The 20,326-nt window shown below is 37.3% G+C and overlaps 1 protein-coding gene across 45 annotated transcripts in view; it reads right to left on the bottom strand.

The window, feature by feature from the left end:
- LOC127002091 (histone-lysine N-methyltransferase SETD1A-like) overlaps positions 1-20,326 on the bottom strand; it is a 149,463-nt gene that overhangs the window by 17,995 nt on the left and 111,142 nt on the right. For all 45 annotated transcript variants that reach the window (XM_050867550.1, XM_050867595.1, XM_050867584.1 and 42 more), the window contains exon 4: positions 3,278-3,433. In XM_050867550.1, the coding sequence (XP_050723507.1) occupies positions 3,278-3,433 (156 nt within the window). The remainder of the gene's footprint in view (positions 1-3,277; positions 3,434-20,326) is intronic.

The following is a 20,326-nucleotide window of genomic DNA, read 5'->3' on the forward strand; positions in this document are numbered from 1 at the left end:
TGAGCTTAGTGGTAGTGAATGCGACCACCCTCCTTTGTGGGTTTTGGAAATAGTTATAGAATTCGAAAAAGTGCCATAATCTTAGTTTTTTTTCACCCACATTATATTTAACTCATCTTTATTTCTGTATTTACTTATCTCTTATTCTAATCGTCTTCATCTCCCTTAACTGTTGAGCTTTAATATCTCGCTCTCTGACTTACGGACAAATATAAAAAGTCACATTCATTAAGTTTTGCATAATATGAATGCTGGCGTTTAATCACAGGTAACTGACAGCTGAATCGACGCCTCGCTGATTGATTGACTTCCTCCCACCTGCTAGCGCTGAGGCCCTTCCACGAGCAATTAGAGAACTGTTTATTATGCGTCTGGTTCGTCTATTAACTTCAACTCCATTGTCTGTCTTTCAATTCCACAAACTTATATACATAAACTTTCTATTCTTATATCAATGTTTTTTTTCTTTTTATAATTCTTTGATCATCTTTGTCTGTCTTTGTCTTTCTCTCTGTGACTCTCAATCTATCTGTCTATCTATCTATCTATCTATCTATCTATCTATTTATATCACAAACTTACATACATAAACTTTCTATTCTTATATCAATGTTTTTTCTTCTTATAATTCTTTCATCATCTCTGTCTCTCTTTGTCTTTCTCTCTGTGACTATCTATCTATCTATCTATCAATCTATCTATCTATCTATCTATCTATTTATATCACAAACTTACATACATAAACTTTCTATTCTTATATCAATGTTTTTTCTTCTTATAATTCTTTCATCATCTCTGTCTCTCTTTGTCTTTCTCTTCTTATAATTCTTTCATCATCTCTGTCTCTCTTTGTCTTTCTCTCTGTGACTCTCAATCTGACTATCTATCTATCTATCTATCTATCTATCTATCTATCTATCTATCTATCTATCTATCTATCAATCTATCTATCTATCTATCTATCTGTCTGTCTTTCTTTGTCTTCTCTCTGTGACTCTCAATCTGCCTATCTATCTATCTATCTATCTATCTATCTATTTATATATCTTTTTCTGTTACCTGTTCGTCTTTTAATTTCAACTCCAATGTCTCTCTTTTAACTCCGCAAAGTAAACTCAAATTATATGTTATCTTTTTACTATCTTTATCTCAATGTTTTCTTTTCTTATGATTTTAAGTTTCTATGTCTGTCCATATCTGTCTCTCTCTCTATCTCTGCCACCCTGTCTATTTTAACTTCAAGGCTGTCTGTTAATTCCACAAAGTTCTCTAAATCAATATGAACAGTTTGTATTCTTTTTCAAATGCTTCTTTTTTTCTTATTATTATTATCATGTGTCCATCTCTCTGTCTCCCTTTTTATCTCTATTTTCCCGTTTCCTGTTCGTCTGATAATTTCTACTTTATCCGTACATTTTAATTCCACAAAGTTATCTAAATCAACACCTCATCTTTTTATCCTTATTTCAATGTTTCCTTCTCTTATAATTCTGTCTATGTCGGTCTATATCTATCTCTGCCTCCCTGTCTATCAATTTCAACTTCATGTCTGTCTTTTAAATCCACAAAGTTATCTAAATCCTTAAATACACTGTCTATTCCTCTTTCAATGTTTTCTTTTCTTCTTATAATTCTCTGTCTATCTCTCTGTCTCTCTCTATCTGTTTTACTGTTTCCTATCCATCTATTAATTCTAACTTCAATGACTGTCTAATTAATTCCACAAAGTTATCTGAATCAATATGGAAACTTTACCTTCTAATATTAATGCTTCTTTTTCTTATAATCCTCTTTGTCCATCTCTCTCTCTCTCTCTCTCTCTCAGCATACCTACACGTCCATCAATGTCTGTCTGTCAACATATATGAATACTCAGTTGTTTGTCTATGTATGATTCCTATGTATTCCTTTGCCTCCTCCTTTGCCTTCATGTTGCTCCTTTGTTATTCCTTTTCTTATTCCTCCTTCGTTTATTATCTTGTCTTTGTTATTGTTTTTTTTCTTATTTGTTTCGATATTGTTTCCTCTCATTCGTTTCCCTGTTTCTTTTCCTTCTCTTTCTTTTTTTTCGTTATTTGTCATTGTTATCTAGTTTATCTTATTTTCCTTTCCTTTTACCTTTCCATCACCTTTTTTTCGTTCCTCATTATTTTTTTCCAGGTAAAGAATCCGAATCACCTATCTTTTTTCACTACTTTTTCTCTCCTTGATTAATCTCCTTCCCACTTTCCCAGGTGAGAGAAGTGTGACATCTACCTGTTACGTATTTTTACCTGTCCTTAATTAGTCCTCTTGCCCAGGTGAAGACGGTGAACCATCTTACTTTTATTGGCCTTTACCTGTCCTGTCCCTTTTCATTCTCCAGATAGAGGAGGTGAAGTATCTACCTTTCCTACACCTGTCGTTGATTACCTCTTCATAATTAATCACTTTCTCGCTTTTCCAGGTGAAGGAGTGAAATTATCTCCCTTTTCTACACCTTTACCTGTTCTTAATTATCTCTTTTTTTTCTTCTTCCCAGGTAAGGACGAATTATTCTTTGTTGTTTTCATTGTTTTTTCCTATTTCTTTGTTTATTCGTTTTTTCTCTTCATTCTTTTGCCTACCTCTCTATCTCCTATCTCCTATCACTCTATCTCCTCCTATTCTTCTCGTTCAATTGCTTCCCTTCCTTTCCCCTCTCCTCCTTCTACCCATCCTTTCCTCCTTCCTTCTTTCCCTTCCTCTCATCCCTTTCTTCTTCCTCTTCCCTCTACGCCTTCCTCCTTCCCTTTCCTCCTTACCCTACCAATGTCTCTCTCTTGTTTCTCTATTTTGTTTCTATCTCCCTTGTTCCTCTCTCTCTCTCCATTCTCTTTCCCCTTCCTTCCTTCTCCTTCCTCTTTCCCTGCCCTCCTTCCCCTACCTCTTCTCTTCCCCCTTCCTTCCTTTCCCTTCCTCTTTCTCTGCCTTCCTTCCCCTACCCCTTCTCTTCCCCCTTCCTTCCTTCCCCTTCCTCTTTCCCTGCCTTCCTTCCCCTACCCCTTCTCTTCCCCCTTCCTTCCTTCCCCTTCCTCTTTCCCTGCATTCCTTCCCCTTCTTCTTTCCCTGCCTTCCTTCCCCTACCCCTTCTCTTCCCCCTTCCTTCCTTCCCCTTCCTCTTTCCCTGCATTCCTTCCCCTTCCTCTTTCCCTGCATTCCTTCCCCTTCCTCTTTCCCTGCATTCCTTCCCCTATCCCTTCCCCTCCCCTTCCTTCCTTTCCTTACCCCTTCCCCTTCCCCTTCTTCCTCCTCTCACCTTGTTCCCCAGCTGGATGAGGTGCAGCTCCAGCAAGGGCGGGATGACAGGGCGTGACCTCCCCACCCGTAGCCCCGCCGCCCGCCCCGCCCCGGCCCCCGACAGGTCCTCGCCGGCGGAGCATCGCTTGAACCAGCCGTCGATCGCCTCCTCCACCTGAGAAAGAGAGAGCAATTTAATTAAGGACAGGTAAAGGTGTCGAAAGGTAGAAAAGGTAGATGAGAAAAAGGGAAAATGGGTTAATTAAGGTAAAATAAGAAAGGTAAACGTGTAGAGAAGGTAAATATTTCCCCTCCTTTACCTGGAGAAGGGGGAACAGTTTAATTAAGGACAGGTAAAGGTGTGATAAAGGTAGATATTTGCCCTCCCTTCCCTTTCATTTTCTCCACCTGGGAAAGGAAAAGGGATAATTTAGGACAGGTAGAACTATACAAAAGGCAGAAAGGTAAATATATTGCCTCCTGTACAAAGGCAAAGGAAAAGAAAAAAATAGAGAGGAAAGGAAAGGACAGAACATAAAGCATAGGAAAGAAAGTATAATGAAAGAAACGGAGAGAAAAAGAAAGGAAGAAAAAAAGGAAAGGAAACTTAGAGAAAGAAAATGAAATACTAAAAAGGGTTAATAAAGGATAGGTGTTTAATTAATAACAGGTAAGAAAGTAGAGAAGGTAGATATATATTATTCACCTGAAAAAGAGGGAAATCGGTAGATATTTGACTACTGTATTTTGGAAAGAGGGAAAAGGGTAGATTAAGAACAGGTAAAGGTGTGAAAAAGGTAGATATTTCCCTTTTCTCCCTTCCCTTCACCTGGAAAAGAGGAAGAATGATTAAGGACAGGTACATAAAAGGTAGATATTTCCCTCTTCTCCCTTCCCTTCCCTTCCCTTCACCTGGAAAAGAGGAAGAATGATTAAGGACAGGTACATAAAAGGTAGATATTTCCCTCTTCTCCCTTCCCTTCCCTTCCCTTCACCTGGAAAAGAGGAAGGATGATCAAGGACAGGTACATAAAAAGTAGATATTTGCCCTTCCTCTCCCTTCCCTTTCCATCACCTGAGAAAGAAGAAATGTGTTTAATGAAGACAATAAATTAAGGATAGGAAAAGATGAAGAAAAGATGGAAAAGATGATAAAAAGTAGAAATTTCGCCTCCTACACCTGAGAAAAACAAAAAAGACTAATTAATGACAGGGAAAGGTAGATAACTAATTTTATCTACCTGGGAAAGAGGGAAAGGGGTTAATGAAAAACAGGTAAAGATGTAGAAAAAAGGAAGGAAGGAAGGAAGGAAGGAAAGAAGGAAGATAAGAAGGAAGATAATTTGCCTCCACCTGGAAAAGCGAGAAAATGATTAATTATGAAGAGGTAATTAACGACAGGTGTAGAAAAGGTAGATATCTCACCTCATTTACCAGGAAAGTGAAGAAAATGACAGGACAGAAAAAGGGAAAGGGATTGGGAAAGGAAAGCAAGGTAAAGAGGAAAAAGGGAGAGAGAAACAAGAGAGACAAAAACAAAGATAAAACAAAGGAATAAGGAAAAAAAGAATGACAAAAAAACACGATATATACAAAGGAAGAAAAAGACAGAGAATAAAAAAAGAAGCAACTATTAGACAAAGAAACAAATGAGGAGAAAAGGGAAGAAGGAAGGGGAGGAAAGTTGAAAGGGGAGGAGGAAAGGAAATCGAAATGGGATGTGAAAATTGAGAAAGGAGACGAAAGAGAGAAAAAAAAGGAAGACAAAATAACAAAAGAAGCAACTAGCAAACAAAGGAACAGGTGAGGAGGAAAGGGAAGAAGGAAATGGAAGAAAGTTGAAAGGGAAAGGAAATCGAGAGGGGATGTGAAAATTGAGAAAGCAGACGAAAGAGAGAAAAAGGCAGATAACTCGCCTTCTACATCTGGGCAAGACGATTCATTAAGGACAGGTAAAAATACGTAATAGATGCCACGCTTCTCTCACCTGGGAAAGTGGGAGGAAAATGAATTAAGGAAAAGAAAGGGAGTAAAAAGGGAGGTAGTTCGCCTTCTGTACCTGGATGAAAAGATTAATGAAAAACAAAAAAACGGTGATGAAAAGGTAAGAAGAGAGAGGAGAGGAGGGGAGTGGAAAGGAAAGGAAAGGAATGGAAAAAAAAGGAAGGAAAGTAAGGCAAAGGAAAGACAGGGAAATAAATTAAGTGAACGAAGGGGACAGGAAAGGAAGAAAAATAAAGGAAAAAAGAAGAAAAGAAGACAGAAAAGGAAGTAATTAAAGAGAAAGAGAAAATAAAGGAAGAAAGCGAAAAAGAAGAGACAGAAAAGGAGAAGGAAAAGAAAATAAGGAAAAGGAAAGGAAAAAAGGAAGATGAAGAATAAGATGCGTACAAGAGATAAATGGAGATAAGAATGATGAATGAGAGAAAAAAATATAAAAATGAATAAATGATACAATGAGGAAAGAAATGAAATGAAGGACGAATGAGAGATAAAAAAGATAACAATGAGGAAAAATGAGAAAACACGATAAATTATAGAAACACGAAAAGAGGAAAAAAGATTGAGAGAAAAGAAGACAAAAAACAATGAAAAAGAAAGCACAAGCAAGAAGAGTAAGAAAAAAATATAAAAAAAGGAAAAAAAAAGACAAGGAGATAAAAGAAAAACACAAGAAGAGGAAAAAAGATATACAGTGGCCTTGTCCGCCCTCGTATGGAGTATGCATCTCACGTGTTGGGGGTCTCCACTAACACAGCTCTCTTGGACAGAGTGGAGTCTAAGGCTCTTCGTCTCATCAGCTCTCCTCCTCCTACTGATAATCTTCTACCTCTTAAATTCCGCCGCCATGTTGCCTCTCTTTCTATCTTCTATCAATATTTTCACGGTGACTGCTCTTCTGAACTTGCTAACTGCATGTCTCCCCCCCTCCCGCGGCCCCGCTGCACACGACTTTCTACTCTAGCTCATTCCTATACTGCCCAAACCCCTTATGCAAGAGTTAACCAGCATCTTCACTCTTTCATCCCTTATACTGGTAAACTCTGGAACAGCCTTCCTTCGTCTGCATTTCCTCCTGCCTATGACTTGACCTCTTTCAAGAAGAGTGTATGAAGACACCTCTCCACCCGAAATTGACCTCTCTTTTGGCCACTCTTTACTTTTGTCTCTTGTGGGATTGGTGAGCAGCGGGCTTTTTTTTCTACACTTTTTGTTGCCCTTGAGCCATCTCCTTTGTTCTAAAAAAAAGAAAAAGAAAAACGCAAGCAAAAAGAATGAGAAAAAAATGAGATAAAAAAAGAAAACAAGACTCAAGGAGATTAAAGAAAAACACAAGAAGAAGAAAGTTATTTGTCCCCCGCGCCGAGAAAGAGAAAGAAAGAAAAGAAGAGAAAATAAGCGACAGAGAGATAAAAGAGAAGGAACGCAGGAGAAACAGCTGATTACGTGTTATCTTCCACCTTGGGGAAAAAAAGAGAAAAAAGAAAGAAAAGGAGATGAAAGAGAATGGGAGGAAGAGGATAGGAGTGGAGTGGAAGGGAGAGGAGAGGAGAGGAGAAAAAAAGAGAGGAGAAGAGAGTAGAGAAGTAAAAAGGGAAGGGAAATGAAAAAAGGAAGGAAAGTAAAGCATAAGAAATTAAGAGGGAAAGAAGAGGAAAGGAAAGCAAAAGAAAGGAAGCAAAATGATAATGAATAAAAAGGGAGGAAGGAAGAATAAAAGAAAAATAAAGAAAGAAAGAGGAAAACAAGGAAAATAAATAAGGAAGGGAAAAGAAAGAGTAAAGAAAAGAAAAGAATAGAAGAAAAGAAAAGAGAGAAGGGAGAAAAGAAATGAGAAATAAAAATAAAGGAAAGCCATGAAATAAAATACAATAGAAAACTTAAGAAAAATAAAATACAAAGAAAGGAAAGCTAAAAAAAAAGAAAAGGAGGAGAAAGTCAAAGAAAAAAAACAAAAAAAAATTGACAAGAAAATATAAAGTTATGAAAAGGAGAGGAATGAAAACGAGGAAAAAAAGGAAGATGAAAAACAAAATAAAAAGAAGGGAAAGGAAAAAAAAAACAATAAAAAACAAAGAAAAGGAGGAGAAAGACAAAGAAAAAAAAAAACAAAAAAAAACATAAGACAAGGAAAATAAAGTTACGAAAAGGAGAGGAATGAAAACGAGGAAAAAAGGGAAGATGAAGAAAAAAAGAAAGGAAATAAACAGCCCCTCCTCTTACCCTCCCCACCCCCTCCCCACCATCCCACACCCCTACACAGAGAACCTTTCATAACCATAGTAACAACACAAATACCCGGCCTGGCCCAGTCTCTTTGAACCATCTACTGCCTCTGTGTCTGTCTCCATATACTCCAGGCGAAGGCAGACTCAGGTATTGCAGAAGAGGCGAGGGCGGGGAGGAGGGGGGCAGGTGAAGTGGAGGAGGAGGAGGAAGAGGAGGAGGAGAAGGAGGAGTGAGAGTGAGAGCGAGAGAGGCGTGATTTTTTCTTTTTGCTCCGTCTATCATCATTACAACCTGCACCGAGGAGGAAAGGGAAAGTGAAACAAGGAGAAAGAGAAAGTGAGGGAGAGAGTGAGAGAGGGAGAGGAGGAAAGAAAGAGGTCAAAGGGAGAGAGAAAGAGAGAAACTGAGAGGGAGAAATTGAGTGGGAGGAGGAAGAAAGGAAAAGAAAGAATGAGGATGAAGGAGAAGGGAAGATAGATAGACAGATAGATAGATAGAAAGATAGATAGATAGATAGATAGATAGATAGAGAGAGAGAGAGAGAGAAAATATCTAAAACCTTATTGTCTTTTCCTGTCTCTCTCTCTCTCTCTCTCTCACTGACAAAAGATATTGCTCTTCTATTCTTCTTTTTCTGCAACACACACACACACACACACACAGACACACACACACACACGAACACACACACACAGTTAAGGACTCTCTTCAAAGATACATTCCGCCGAAGCTTTTAAAACGTCAATGGGAGTTTTGTTTTGTTTTTTTGTTCTCTCTCTCTCTCTCTCTCTCTCTCTCTGTCAGTGTTGCCAATCCCGCCCGTCGACCTCAATGAGTGGGTGATCGCTTCCTTCGTTCCGGGTCGGGTTTTGGCAACACTTCACGTTCATTATCAGAGTTTGCGAAGTTTATTGTTTTGTTTTATGTAGTTTGTGGAGTTTATTGTGTTTATTTTTGTTTTATTTAATTTTGCGTAATTTGTCAGTTTTCATGTTTTCTCATCTTCATTTCTTTTCTCTCATTTTCTTCTAGTTTTTTTTATTGTTTTTCTTCTTTTTCTTTTTCTTCTTATTTTCTTCTTATTTCTTCTTGTTTTTTTCTTATTTTCTTACTTATTTCTTCTTGTTTTATTCTTTTTTTTTATTCTTGTATTCTTATTTCCTTGTGTTTTCCTTATTTTTCTTATCTTTCTTATTCTCCTATTTCTTCTCTTTTATCATATTTTTCTTTTTCTTCTTGTTCTCTTTTTATTTCTTTTTGTTATCCTTATTTCTATTTTTATTCTTCTTTTCTTCTTATTTCTTCTTGTTTTCTCGTTTTCCTTTTTCTTCTTATGCATAATCGCGTTTTTTTACTGTTTGCTGATTTTTCTAACTCAAGTATCTATATTTGCAGTGACTCCGAGGGATTACTTTTTTATATAGATTAAAATGTAATGTCCTTGTTTTTTTCATATTATAATTTTAACTCTACTCGTGTCATTTTGCTTACCTCTCCACGTTTCCAAATCCCTACACTCTCTTCCTAATCCGTACAAGCCTTTTCTCTTTCTCTCTCTCTTTCACACACGCATTCATATTCCGCAAAGTTGGTAATAATTCTTTCTTCATAAATTTAAATGTATTGTGATCACTTTCTCTCCTACTAGAATTTCCATAACTTTCAATTCGTGTTAATCTCCTACTTAATATAACTATAAAAAGCGTTCACAGTCACTCCCCTTAACATAGATATCCATATTTTCTTACAATTAGAATCTCCACGCTTTTCCTTCTGTTATTTCACTTAGCTATTAACACTCACAAACCATTAACACCATATTCTTCTTTTTCTCCCTCCCACGAGTTCATATTTCACAAAGTTAGAGGTGACTCATTCTTCGTAAATTTAAACGTTTTGTATACACATTTTATCCTACTAGAACTTCCATCCCTTTCCGTCGTGTTTTTTATATATTTTTTTTTTACTTTCTAACGTAACCATATAAAGCCTTCACAATCCCTCCCCTCTACGTACGTATTCATATTTTCTTTCAATTAGGATTCCCACGCTTTTCCTCCTGTTATTTCACTTACCTATTCAAATTCTCAAACCATTAACACCCTATTCTTCTTTTTCTCCCTCCCACGAGTTCATATTTCACAAAGTTGGTGGTGACGCATTCTTCGTAAATTTAAATGTTCTGTATTCACTTTTTAACATACTAGAATTTCCATGCTTTTCCGTCATGTTTTTATATATTTTTTCTAACCTACCATAAAAAAGCCTTCACAATCTCTCCCCTCAACATACGTATTCATATTTTCTTCCAATTAGAATTCTCACACTTTTCCTCCTGTTATTTCACTTAGCTATTCACATTCACAAACCATTAACCGCCTTTCTCTTTCTCTCCCTCTCTCTCCCTCCCACACACACACGCATTCATATTTCTCAAAGTTGGTGGTGATTTTTTTTTTCATAAAGTTAAACGTTCTGTAATCACTTTTTATTCCACTAGAATTTTTATGTTTTTCATCGAACACACGCATTCACATTTTCCAGTTTATATCATTCATTTTTTACTAGAATTTCCACGCTTTTAATTCTGTCGTATCACACACTCACATTTTTTAACCTAATCAAATGCCAGCCTAACTAACCTACCCCATCCTTCTAAAACGTAACCAGCAACAACTCAACCTACTAGCTAACCTAATCTAACCTCCCATTTGATAACCTAACATTACATAACAAGATGCATATAGATTTGTTATTTTCTCCCAGGACAGACTTTTATAATCGTCATTTTACATATCAATCCATACTTCCAAATCTATTCATTACCACCTAATTAACCTAGACTAACCAAAATAACTAACCTAACTAACAAACAAACTCACTAACTTAATCTAACCTAACACACGCCATCCTATTCTAACGTAACCAGCCTAACAAACTAACCTACTAGCTAACCTAATCTAACCTCCCATTTGATAACCTAACATTACATAACAACATGCAGATAAATTTGTTGCTTTTCACAGGATATATTTTTATAACTGTCATTTTTATTATCAATCCACGCTTCCATAGGTATCCATTACCACCTAACTAACCTAGACTAACCAGTAACTAACCTAACTAACAAACAAACTCACTAACTTAATTTAACCTAACACATGCCATCCTATTCTAACGTAACCAGCCTAACAAACTAACCTACTAGCTAACCTAATCTAACCTACCAATACATAAAAACATGGATATAGATTTGTTATTTTCTCACAGTATAGATTTTTATAACTGTCATTTTACATATCAATCCACACTTCCAAAACTATCCATTAACACCTTTCCCTTCCTCTCTCACAGCCTCCCCCTATCCAACACACACACATGCGTTTATATCCACAAAGTCAGTGATTACTCTTCTAATATATAGATTCAAATATGATATCCTTGTCTTTCCTCCCATTAGAAATCCATGTTTTTCTTTCTTATCTTGCTTATTAACGTTACCACAAAAACCCTTCGTAATCTCTCCCATCAAACATACGTATTCATATTTTCTCCCATTAGAATTTCAACGCTTTCCCACCTGTTATTATGCCTATCTATTCACACTCCATCACCACCAAGCTCTCTCTCTCCCTCCCTCTGTCTCCCCCTCCATCCACGCATTCATATCCCGCTAAGTCCAAGTGGCTCCGCGGCTCTTCACATCGCTCCCCTTCAGCCGTGTGTGCCTCGCGTCGTCATGCTCGCGGCCACCGGCAAAAAACTCGTGACAAATGAAGGATGAAAATAGATCCCGCGCGGAGAGGAGTCAGGTTAAAGGTGTGATGTATTGGTGCGAGGGAGAGAGAGAGGGAGAGAGAGGGGTGTGTGAGAGAGGGAAAGAGGGGTGATGAGAGAGAGAGAGAGAGAGAGAGAGAGAGAGAGAGAGAGAGAGAGAGAGAGAGAGAGAGAGAGAGAGAGAGAGAGAGAGAGAGAGAGAGAGAGAGAGAGAGAGAGAGAGAGAGAGAGAGAGAGAGAGAGAGAGAGAGAGAGAGAGAGAGAGAGAGAGAGAGAGAGAGAGAGAGAGAGAGAGAGAGAGAGAGAGAGAGAGAGAGAGAGAGAGAGAGAGAGAGAGAGAGAGAGAGAGAGAGAGAGAGAGAGAGAGAGAGAGAGAGAGAGAGAGAGAGAGAGAGAGAGAGAGATAGAGAGAGAGAGATAGAGAATCAGAGAGAGAGAGAGAGAGAGAGAGAGAGAGAGAGAGAGAGAGAGAGAGAGAGAGAGAGAGAGAGAGAGAGAGAGAGAGAGAGAGAGAGAGAGAGAGAGAGAGAGAGAGAGAGAGAGAGAGAGAGAGAGAGAGAGAGAGAGAGAGAGAGAGAGAGAGAGAGAGAGAGAGAGAGAGAGAGAGAGAGAGAGATTCATAAAACCACCCATCCATAGAGTCAGTCAGCCTAACAAACAGACAGACAGACAGACAGACAGACAGACAGACATACAGACAGAGAAAAACAGACATCATACACACGCATAAAACAGACATAAATAAATCGATACAGGCAGAGAGACAGAAAGACAGACAGACAGACAAGCAGAGATAGACAGACGGATAGACAGACAAACAGATGAATAAAGTTACTCAAGAAAGACAAAGAAAAATCAGCAAAGTAAACGAAAGAAAAGATAGAGAACACACACACACACACACACACACACACACACACACACACACACACACACACACACACACACACACACGCACACGCACGCACGCACACACAAAGCGTCATTCTAAAGTCAGTCTCATCAAAGTGGCGACAAATTGATCTCATTAATTAACGAAGCGGCAACCCCCTGCGTGATTCCGGGGCCGTTGTTGTTGTTGTTGTTGTTGTTGTTGTTGTTGTCGGTGGTGGTGGTGGTAGTCTAAGTTTTTTTTTTCGTTAATCAATTTATTTTTTTTCGATATATAAGTTCTCTCCTTCATTATGTACTCTCTCTCTCTCTCTGTATGTATGTATGTATGTGTGTATGTATGTATGTATGTGTGTATGTATGTATGTGTGTCTCTGTCTTCCTGTCTATCTATCTATCTATCTATCTATCTAATTATCAGATGTTTGTTTATCATTTATCAGGCAAAGCAAACAAACAAACGAGCGAACACACAAACAAGCAAAAAGGAAAACAAACACTCATAAGTCATCTCTCTCTCTCTCTCTCTCTCTCTCTCTCTCTCTCTCTCTCTCTCTCTCTCTCTCTCTCTCTCATTCACTCCCCCCTCTCTCCCTCTACCACCCTGCCTATCCCTTTCCTCCCTCTCCCTCCCTTCCCCTATCCCCCTCCACCTCCCCTCTTCCCTTTACCTTCCTTCCTCTCCCTTCCCTTGCATCACCCCTCCTCCTCCTCCTCCTCCTCTTCCGTCCCCTACACTATGGATACTCTTTCGCTTCACCCTTCGCTGCCCTTCTACTCGTCGCATTGAACAGGCGGCTCGTCGGGGCTTCAGGCAGAGATAATGGACATACACGTACAAAAGGGTACGCACCTATAGAGGGTTGAACGGAGAGGCTTAATGAGTGAGTGTGTGTATGTGTGTGTGTGTCCTTTTCCCTGCCTGTTTGATGAGTGAGAGAAGAAGGGGCATAGAGAGGAGCTAGAATGAAAGGAAGACTATTATAAGAAGCAGGAAAAGGGAGAAATATAATACCTGAAAAGAGTTAAGAGAAAGGGTTGATGTGTAATGATTGTAACCTTTTCCCTGCCTGTTTGATGAGTGAGAGAAGAAGGGGCACAGAGAGGAGCTAGAATGAAAGGAAGACTATTATAAGAATCTGGAAAAGGAAGAATTATAATACCTAAGGAATTGAGAGAAAAGGTTGATGTGTAATGTGTCCTCTCTGCTGCCTGCTTAACGTTACTTCTTAGGAGGAGGAGGAGGAGGAGGAGGAGGAGGGGTGATGAAGGAGAAGGGAGAGGGAGGAAAGTAGAGGGAAGAGGGAGGGAGGATGACGGAAGGAAAAGAAGGGATGAAAAAGAATGAGAAGAGGAGGAAAATTGAGAGGGGGAAAAAAATGGTAAATAGAGGCTAAAAAGAAAAGGTTACACGCCTAAAAAGTCTTGATGTGTCCCTTTCACTGCCTATGTAACCTTTGATCTTGGAGGAAAGGAAGAAAAATGAGAAGAGTTAGGAAAGTGAAAGGGGGAAATGGAGGATATAGAAAAGGAACAGTATAGAGGAAGGGTTACGCTCCTCCGAAGGGTTGAGAGAGAGGATTTTTGTGTCCTTCTCACTGCGTTTTAAACCTTTGAAGTACATGAGATAAGGAGGATATTACAGAGAGGTTAAGTAAGAAAAGGGATAGGAGGAAAAATAAAGATAGATAGACAGATATATAGACAGACATAGAGAAAAACAGACATACACACGCACAAAACAGACACAAATAAATCGATACAGGCAGGTAGACAGAAAGACAGACAGACAGACAGATACATAGACAGACATAAACAGAAAAAAACAGACATCATACACACTCAAAAAACAGACACAAATAAATTCATACAGGAAGATAGACAGAAAGATAGACAGACAGACAGACAGACAGATAGACAGATACATAGACGGACATACAGACAGAAAAAAACAGACATATACACGCACAAAACAGACACAAATAAAGCGATACAGGCAGATAGACAGAAAGACAGACAGACAAGCAGAGATAGACAGACAGATAGATAGAGAGACAGACAGACAGATGAATAAAGCTACTCTAGAAAGACAAAGACAAAGACAAAATCAACAAAGTAAACAAAAGAAAAGATAGAGAGCAAACACACACACACACACACACACACACACACACACACACACACACACACACATAACGTATAAAGAAAGAAAGGGTTAATCGTTGACCTCGTTATCGGAAAGGGTTGATTTGTTCTTTTCATTGCCTGTGTGACCTTTGTTCTTTAGTTAATGAGAAAAGGAGGAACACAGAAAGAAGGAACAAAGTGGAGAGTAAATTGGAACAAAAGGTTACGTGCTACAAAGGGTTGAGAGAAAGGGCTGCTGTGTTCCTTTTCGCTGCCTGACTAACCTTTGCTCTTGAAGGATGTGAGAGGAAAGGAGAATACCAGGAAAGTAAAGAGAAGCTGCGAAAGAGAGAGACAAAAATAGTTATTCGCCTACAGCAGCTTGAAAGAAAAGGATTGGTGTGTCCCTTTCAGCTTAGCCTCTTCTCTTGAGTATGAGGAAAAGGGAAAATAGAGAGATGATAGAAAAGGGAAGAGGGAAACTAGAGACAAGGAAGAAGGTGGGAAGTAAAAGGAAAAAGGGTTGAGAGAAAAGGATTGGTATGTCCTTTTCCGCTTCCTCTGTAACCGTTGTTCTTGAATATGAGGAAAAGGGGAAAGTAGAGAAGAGATAGAGAAGGGAAAAAGGGAAACTAGAGAGAAGGAAGAAAGTGGAAAGTAAAAAGAAAAGGGACTGAAAGAAAAGGATTGATGTGTCCCTTTTCGCTTCCTCTTTAACCGTTGTTCTTGAATATGAGGAAAAGGGGAAAGTTGAGAGAAGATAGAGGAGGGGAAGAGGGAAAACAGAGAAGGAAGAAAGTGGAGAGTAAAAGGAAAAAGGGTTGAGAGAAAAGGGCTGGTATGTCCCTTTCCGCTTCCTCTTTAACCGTTGTTCTTGAATATGAGGAAAAGGGGAAAATAGAGAGAGGATAGAGAGAGAAAAGAGGGAAAACAGAGGGAAGGAAGAAAATGGAGAGTAAAAAGAAAGAGTTGAGAGAAAAGGCTTGATGTGTCTTGCAGCGTATGGGAAAAGGAAACAAAAATAAAGAGAAGACAAAAGTAAAAGGATGGAATATATAAAGCAGAAAGGAAACTAAAAAGAAAGGGTTACTCGCCTACAAAGAGTTAAAAGAATAGGGATGATGAGTAGAAGCGAATGGGAAAATTAAAAAAAATAAAGAGAAGACAGGAAAGGAAAAGGATGGAAAATATATATAAAGCAGAAAAGGGGCTAAAAAGAAAGGGTTACTCGCCTACAAAGGGTTAAAAGAAAAGGCTTGATGTGTCTTGCAGCGTATGGGAAAAGGAAAAACAATAAAGAATACAGAGGAGGAAAAGGATGGAAAATATATATAAAGCAGAAAAGGGGCTAAAAAGAAAGGGTTACTCGCCTACAAAGGGTAAAAGGAATAGGGTTGATGTGCCCCTTTTCACTGCCTTTTTTTCCTTTCTTCTTTGGGTGAATGGAAAAAAGAAGGAAAGTAGTGAGACAAAGTTGAATAGGGAGAATGACAAAGTAGAATAGGGAGAATGACAAAGTAGAATAGTAATGAGTAGTAATATTAATGAAAAGTAATAGTAATAGTAATGAATAGTAATGAGAATAGTAATGGCAATAGTAATAGTAATAGTAATGAATAGTAATGAGAATAGTAATAGTAATAGTAATAGTAATGAATAGTAATGAGAATAGTAATGGTAATAGTAATAGTAATAGTAATGAATAGTAATGAGAATAGTAATAGTAATAGTAATGAATAGTAATGAGAATAGTAATGGTAATAGTAATAGTAATGAATAGTAATGAGAATAGTAATGGTAATAGTAATAGTAATGAATAGTAATGAGAATAGTAATGGTAATAGTAATAGTAATAGTAATGAATAGTAATGAGAATAGTAATAGTAATAGTAATAGTAATGAATAGTAATGAGAATAGTAATGGTAATAGTAATAGTAATAGTAATGAATAGTAATGAGAATAGTAATGGTAATAGTAATAGTAATGAATAGTAATGAGAATAGTAATGGTAATAGTAATAGTAATGAATAGTAATGAGAATAGTAATAGTAATAGTAATGAATAGTAATGAGAATAGTAATAGTAATAGTAATAGTAATGAATAGTAATGAGAATAGTAGTAATAGTAATAGTAATAGTAATAGTAATGAATAGTAATGATAATAGTAGTAATAGTAATAGTAATGAGAATAGTAATGGTAATAGTAATAGTAATGAATAGTAATGAGAATAGTAATAGTAATAGTAAGAGTAATGAATAGTAATGAGAATAGTAATAGTAATAGTAATAGTAATGAATAGTAATGATAATAGTAGTAATAGTAATAGTAATGAATAGTAATGAATAGTAATGAGAATAGTAATAGTAATAGTAAGAGTAATGAATAGTAATGAGAATAGTAATAGTAATAGTAATAGTAATGAATAGTAATGATAATAGTAGTAATAGTAATAGTAATGAATAGTAATGAGAATAGTAATAGTAATAGTAATAGTAACAGTAATAGTAATGAATAGTAATGAGAATAGTAATAGTAATGAATAGTAATGAACTGTAATGAATAGTAATGAACTGTAATGAATAGTAATGAGAATAGTAATGGTAATAGTAATAGTAACAGTAATAGTAATGAATAGTAATGAGAATAGTAATAGTAATGAATAGTAATGAACTGTAATGAATAGTAATGAGAATAGTAATGGTAATAGTAATAGTAACAGTAATAGTAATGAACTGTAATGAATAGTAATGAGAATAGTAATGGTAATAGTAATAGTAACAGTAATAGTAATGAATAGTAATGAGAATAGTAATAGTAATGAATAGTAATGAGAATAGTAATAGTAATGAATAGTAATGAACTGTAATGAATAGTAATGAGAATAGTAATAGTAATAGTAATAGTAATGAATAGTAATGAACTGTAATGAATAGTAATGAGAATAGTAATGGTAATAGTAATAGTAATGAATAGTAATGAGAATAGTAATAGTAATAGTAATAGTAATGAATAGTAATGAACTGTAATGAATAGTAATGAGAATAGTAATAGTAACAGTAATAGTAATGAATAGTAATGAGAATAGTAATAGTAATGAATAGTAATGAACTGTAATGAATAGTAATGAGAATAGTAATGGTAATAGTAATAGTAATGAATAGTAATGAGAATAGTAATGAGAATAGTAATAGTAATAGTAATAGTAATGAATAGTAATGAGAATAGTAATAGTAATAGTAATAGTAATAGTAATGAATAGTAATGAGAATAGTAATAGTAATAGTAATAGTAATGAATAGTAATGAGAATAGTAATAGTAATAGTAATAGTAATGAATAGTAATGATAATAGTAGTAATAGTAATAGTAATGAATAGTAATGAGAATAGTAATAGTAATAGTAATAGTAACAGTAATAGTAATGAATAGTAATGAGAATAGTAATAGTAATGAATAGTAATGAACTGTAATGAATAGTAATGAGAATAGTAGTAATAGTAATAGTGATTAATAGTAATGAGAATAGTAATCAGACAAACTAGGATAGGAAGAATGACAAAGACTTCCTCGCGCACAAAAGGTGAAAGAAGAGAATTAAACATCTAATCATTTTTTTCATCCACGTAAAAGAAAAAAAAGGCAGAAAAGGGAAAGGATGAAAATAGAGAAGCTGGAAAAAGGAAGGTTATAAGGTGTTACTCGCCTACAAAGGGTTAAAGGAATAGGGTTGATGTGTCCCTTTCCACTGTTTTATTTTACCTTTCTTCTTTGGGTGAATGGAAAGAAGAAGGAAAATAATAAAGTAGAATAGGCGAGTGACAAAGACTTCCTCACGTACAAAAGGTGAAAGATGAGAATTACACATCTAGTCATTTTTTTTCATCCACGTAAAAGAATAAAAAAGACTCAAATAACATAACAGGCGTGGATCGCTTTCCTAGCACTATTGGAAGCCCTCTATTGATACACCCTTACCAGAAGCGATCAGGGAACAGAGAGATAACAGGCCTGGATCCAATTTATCTCAATACTCGAACCTACATATTGCCCGACCCTCTGTATAAACGATCAGAAAACAGAGGTGTAAGAGGTTTGGATTCAACTTTTCTTACCATTTGGACTTTATAGAAACGAACAGAAAACAGAGGTGTAAGAGGTTTGGATTCTACTGCTCTCACCATTTGGATTTTAAAGAAACGAACAGAAAACAGGGAGTGGGAAGAGGTTTGGAGACCCATTTTAGCACTACTGGAGCCTATCTCGTGTGTCAGAACCTATATAGGAACGATAAAAATGAAATAAAAGACTTGGAACCCATTTCTATTCCTATTCGAACCTTTATAAACACGAAACATAGAGATTAAAGAATTGGAACCCCTTTTTAGCACTCTTACGAACTTACTCTTGTATCAGAAACTTCATAGAAACGACCAAAAAAATAAGACACAATAGGCTTGGATTCCTTTCTATTCTTATTCAAACAAATGTAAGATGTTCAAATTCCCTTTTCTATCAGTATCTAAACCTATCTATTCTTACATCCTCTATATAAACGATCAAGGAACAAATATATGAAAGGTTTAAATCGCTTTTCTATCCCAATTTGAACCCTTTATAGAACTGACCAGAAAACAAAGGTAGAAGAGGTTCGGATCCCCTATCGAGCACTATTGGAACCCACCTCATGTGTCCGAACCTTTATGGACACGACAACAGGAAGCAGGAAAAGAGGAGCGGATTGACTGGATGGCTTTGTCTCTATTTTGAACGGTTTTCTTTTCTTTCTTCTTTTTCCCTTTGTTTTCTCACTTTTCTTTTCTTTTTTCCTTTTGTTCTTCTCTTCTTTCTTTTTTCCCTTTCTTTCTCTTTTTCTCTCTCCGTGCACCCAGCTTAAGAGGAGAGAGAGAAAGAGCCTATTTAATGAAGTGTGGCAAGAGAGAGAGAGAGAGAGAGAGAGAGAGAGAGAGAGAGAGAGAGAGAGAGAGAGAGAGAGAGAGAGAGAGAGAGAGAGAGAGAGAGAGAGAGAGAGAGAGAGAGAGAGAGAGAGAGAGAGAGAGAGAGAGAGAGAGAGAGAGAGAGAGAGAGAGAGAGAGAGAGAGAGAGAGAGAGAGAGAGAGAGAGAGAGAGAGAGAGAGAGAGAGAGAGAGAGAGAGAGAGAGAGAGAGAGAGAGAGAGAGAGAGAGAGAGAGAGAGAGAGAGAGAGAGAGAGAGAGAGAGAGAGAGAGAGAGAGAGAGAGAGAGAGAGAGAGAGAGAGAGAGAGAGAGAGAGAGAGAGAGAGAGAGAGAGAGAGAGAGAGAGAGAGAGAGAGAGAGAGAGAGAGAGAGAGAGAGAGAGAGAGAGAGAGAGAGAGAGAGAGAGAGAGAGAGAGAGAGAGAGAGAGAGAGAGAGAGAGAGAGAGAGAGAGAGAGAGAGAGAGAGAGAGAGAGAGAGAGAGAGAGAGAGAGAGAGAGAGAGAGAGAGAGAGAGAGAGAGAGAGAGAGAGAGAGAGAGAGAGAGAGAGAGAGAGAGAGAGAGAGAGAGAGAGAGAGAGAGAGAGAGAGAGAGAGAGAGAGAGAGAGAGAGAGAGAGAGAGAGAGAGAGAGAGAGAGAGAGAGAGAGAGAGAGAGAGAGAGAGAGAGAGAGAGAGAGAGAGAGGGCTGCAGGCATGTTGTTGTGGATGATAAATTGCTCTCGTGTTCTATTCTTTTACCTGCACTATGGTTTATTGGGACTCAGGTGTGCGTTCAGGTGTTCCGCTTCAATTAAGGTACATAGACAGGTGAGCCAGGGGGGGTAGACCAGGTGGATAGAAAAGTGTATGTGGATGAATAGAATTGGTAAGTGGTAAGTTAGGTGAGGGAATATATAGGTGGAAGAGGTGGATAGGTAAGAAAAGGTAGGATAGGTGAGTAAGGGTGTAGAGAGGTGGGGGAAGGACAGGTGGATAGCAAACTATGTGTGGATGAATTGTAGTTATGTTAGGCAAGGGAATATATACAGGTGGAAGAGGTGGATAGGTAAGGAAAGGTAGGACAGGTAAGTAGAGGTGTAGAGAGGTGTG

This window comes from Eriocheir sinensis, chromosome 22 (assembly GCF_024679095.1).
Source record: "Eriocheir sinensis breed Jianghai 21 chromosome 22, ASM2467909v1, whole genome shotgun sequence".
Lineage (NCBI taxonomy): Eukaryota > Metazoa > Arthropoda > Malacostraca > Decapoda > Varunidae > Eriocheir > Eriocheir sinensis.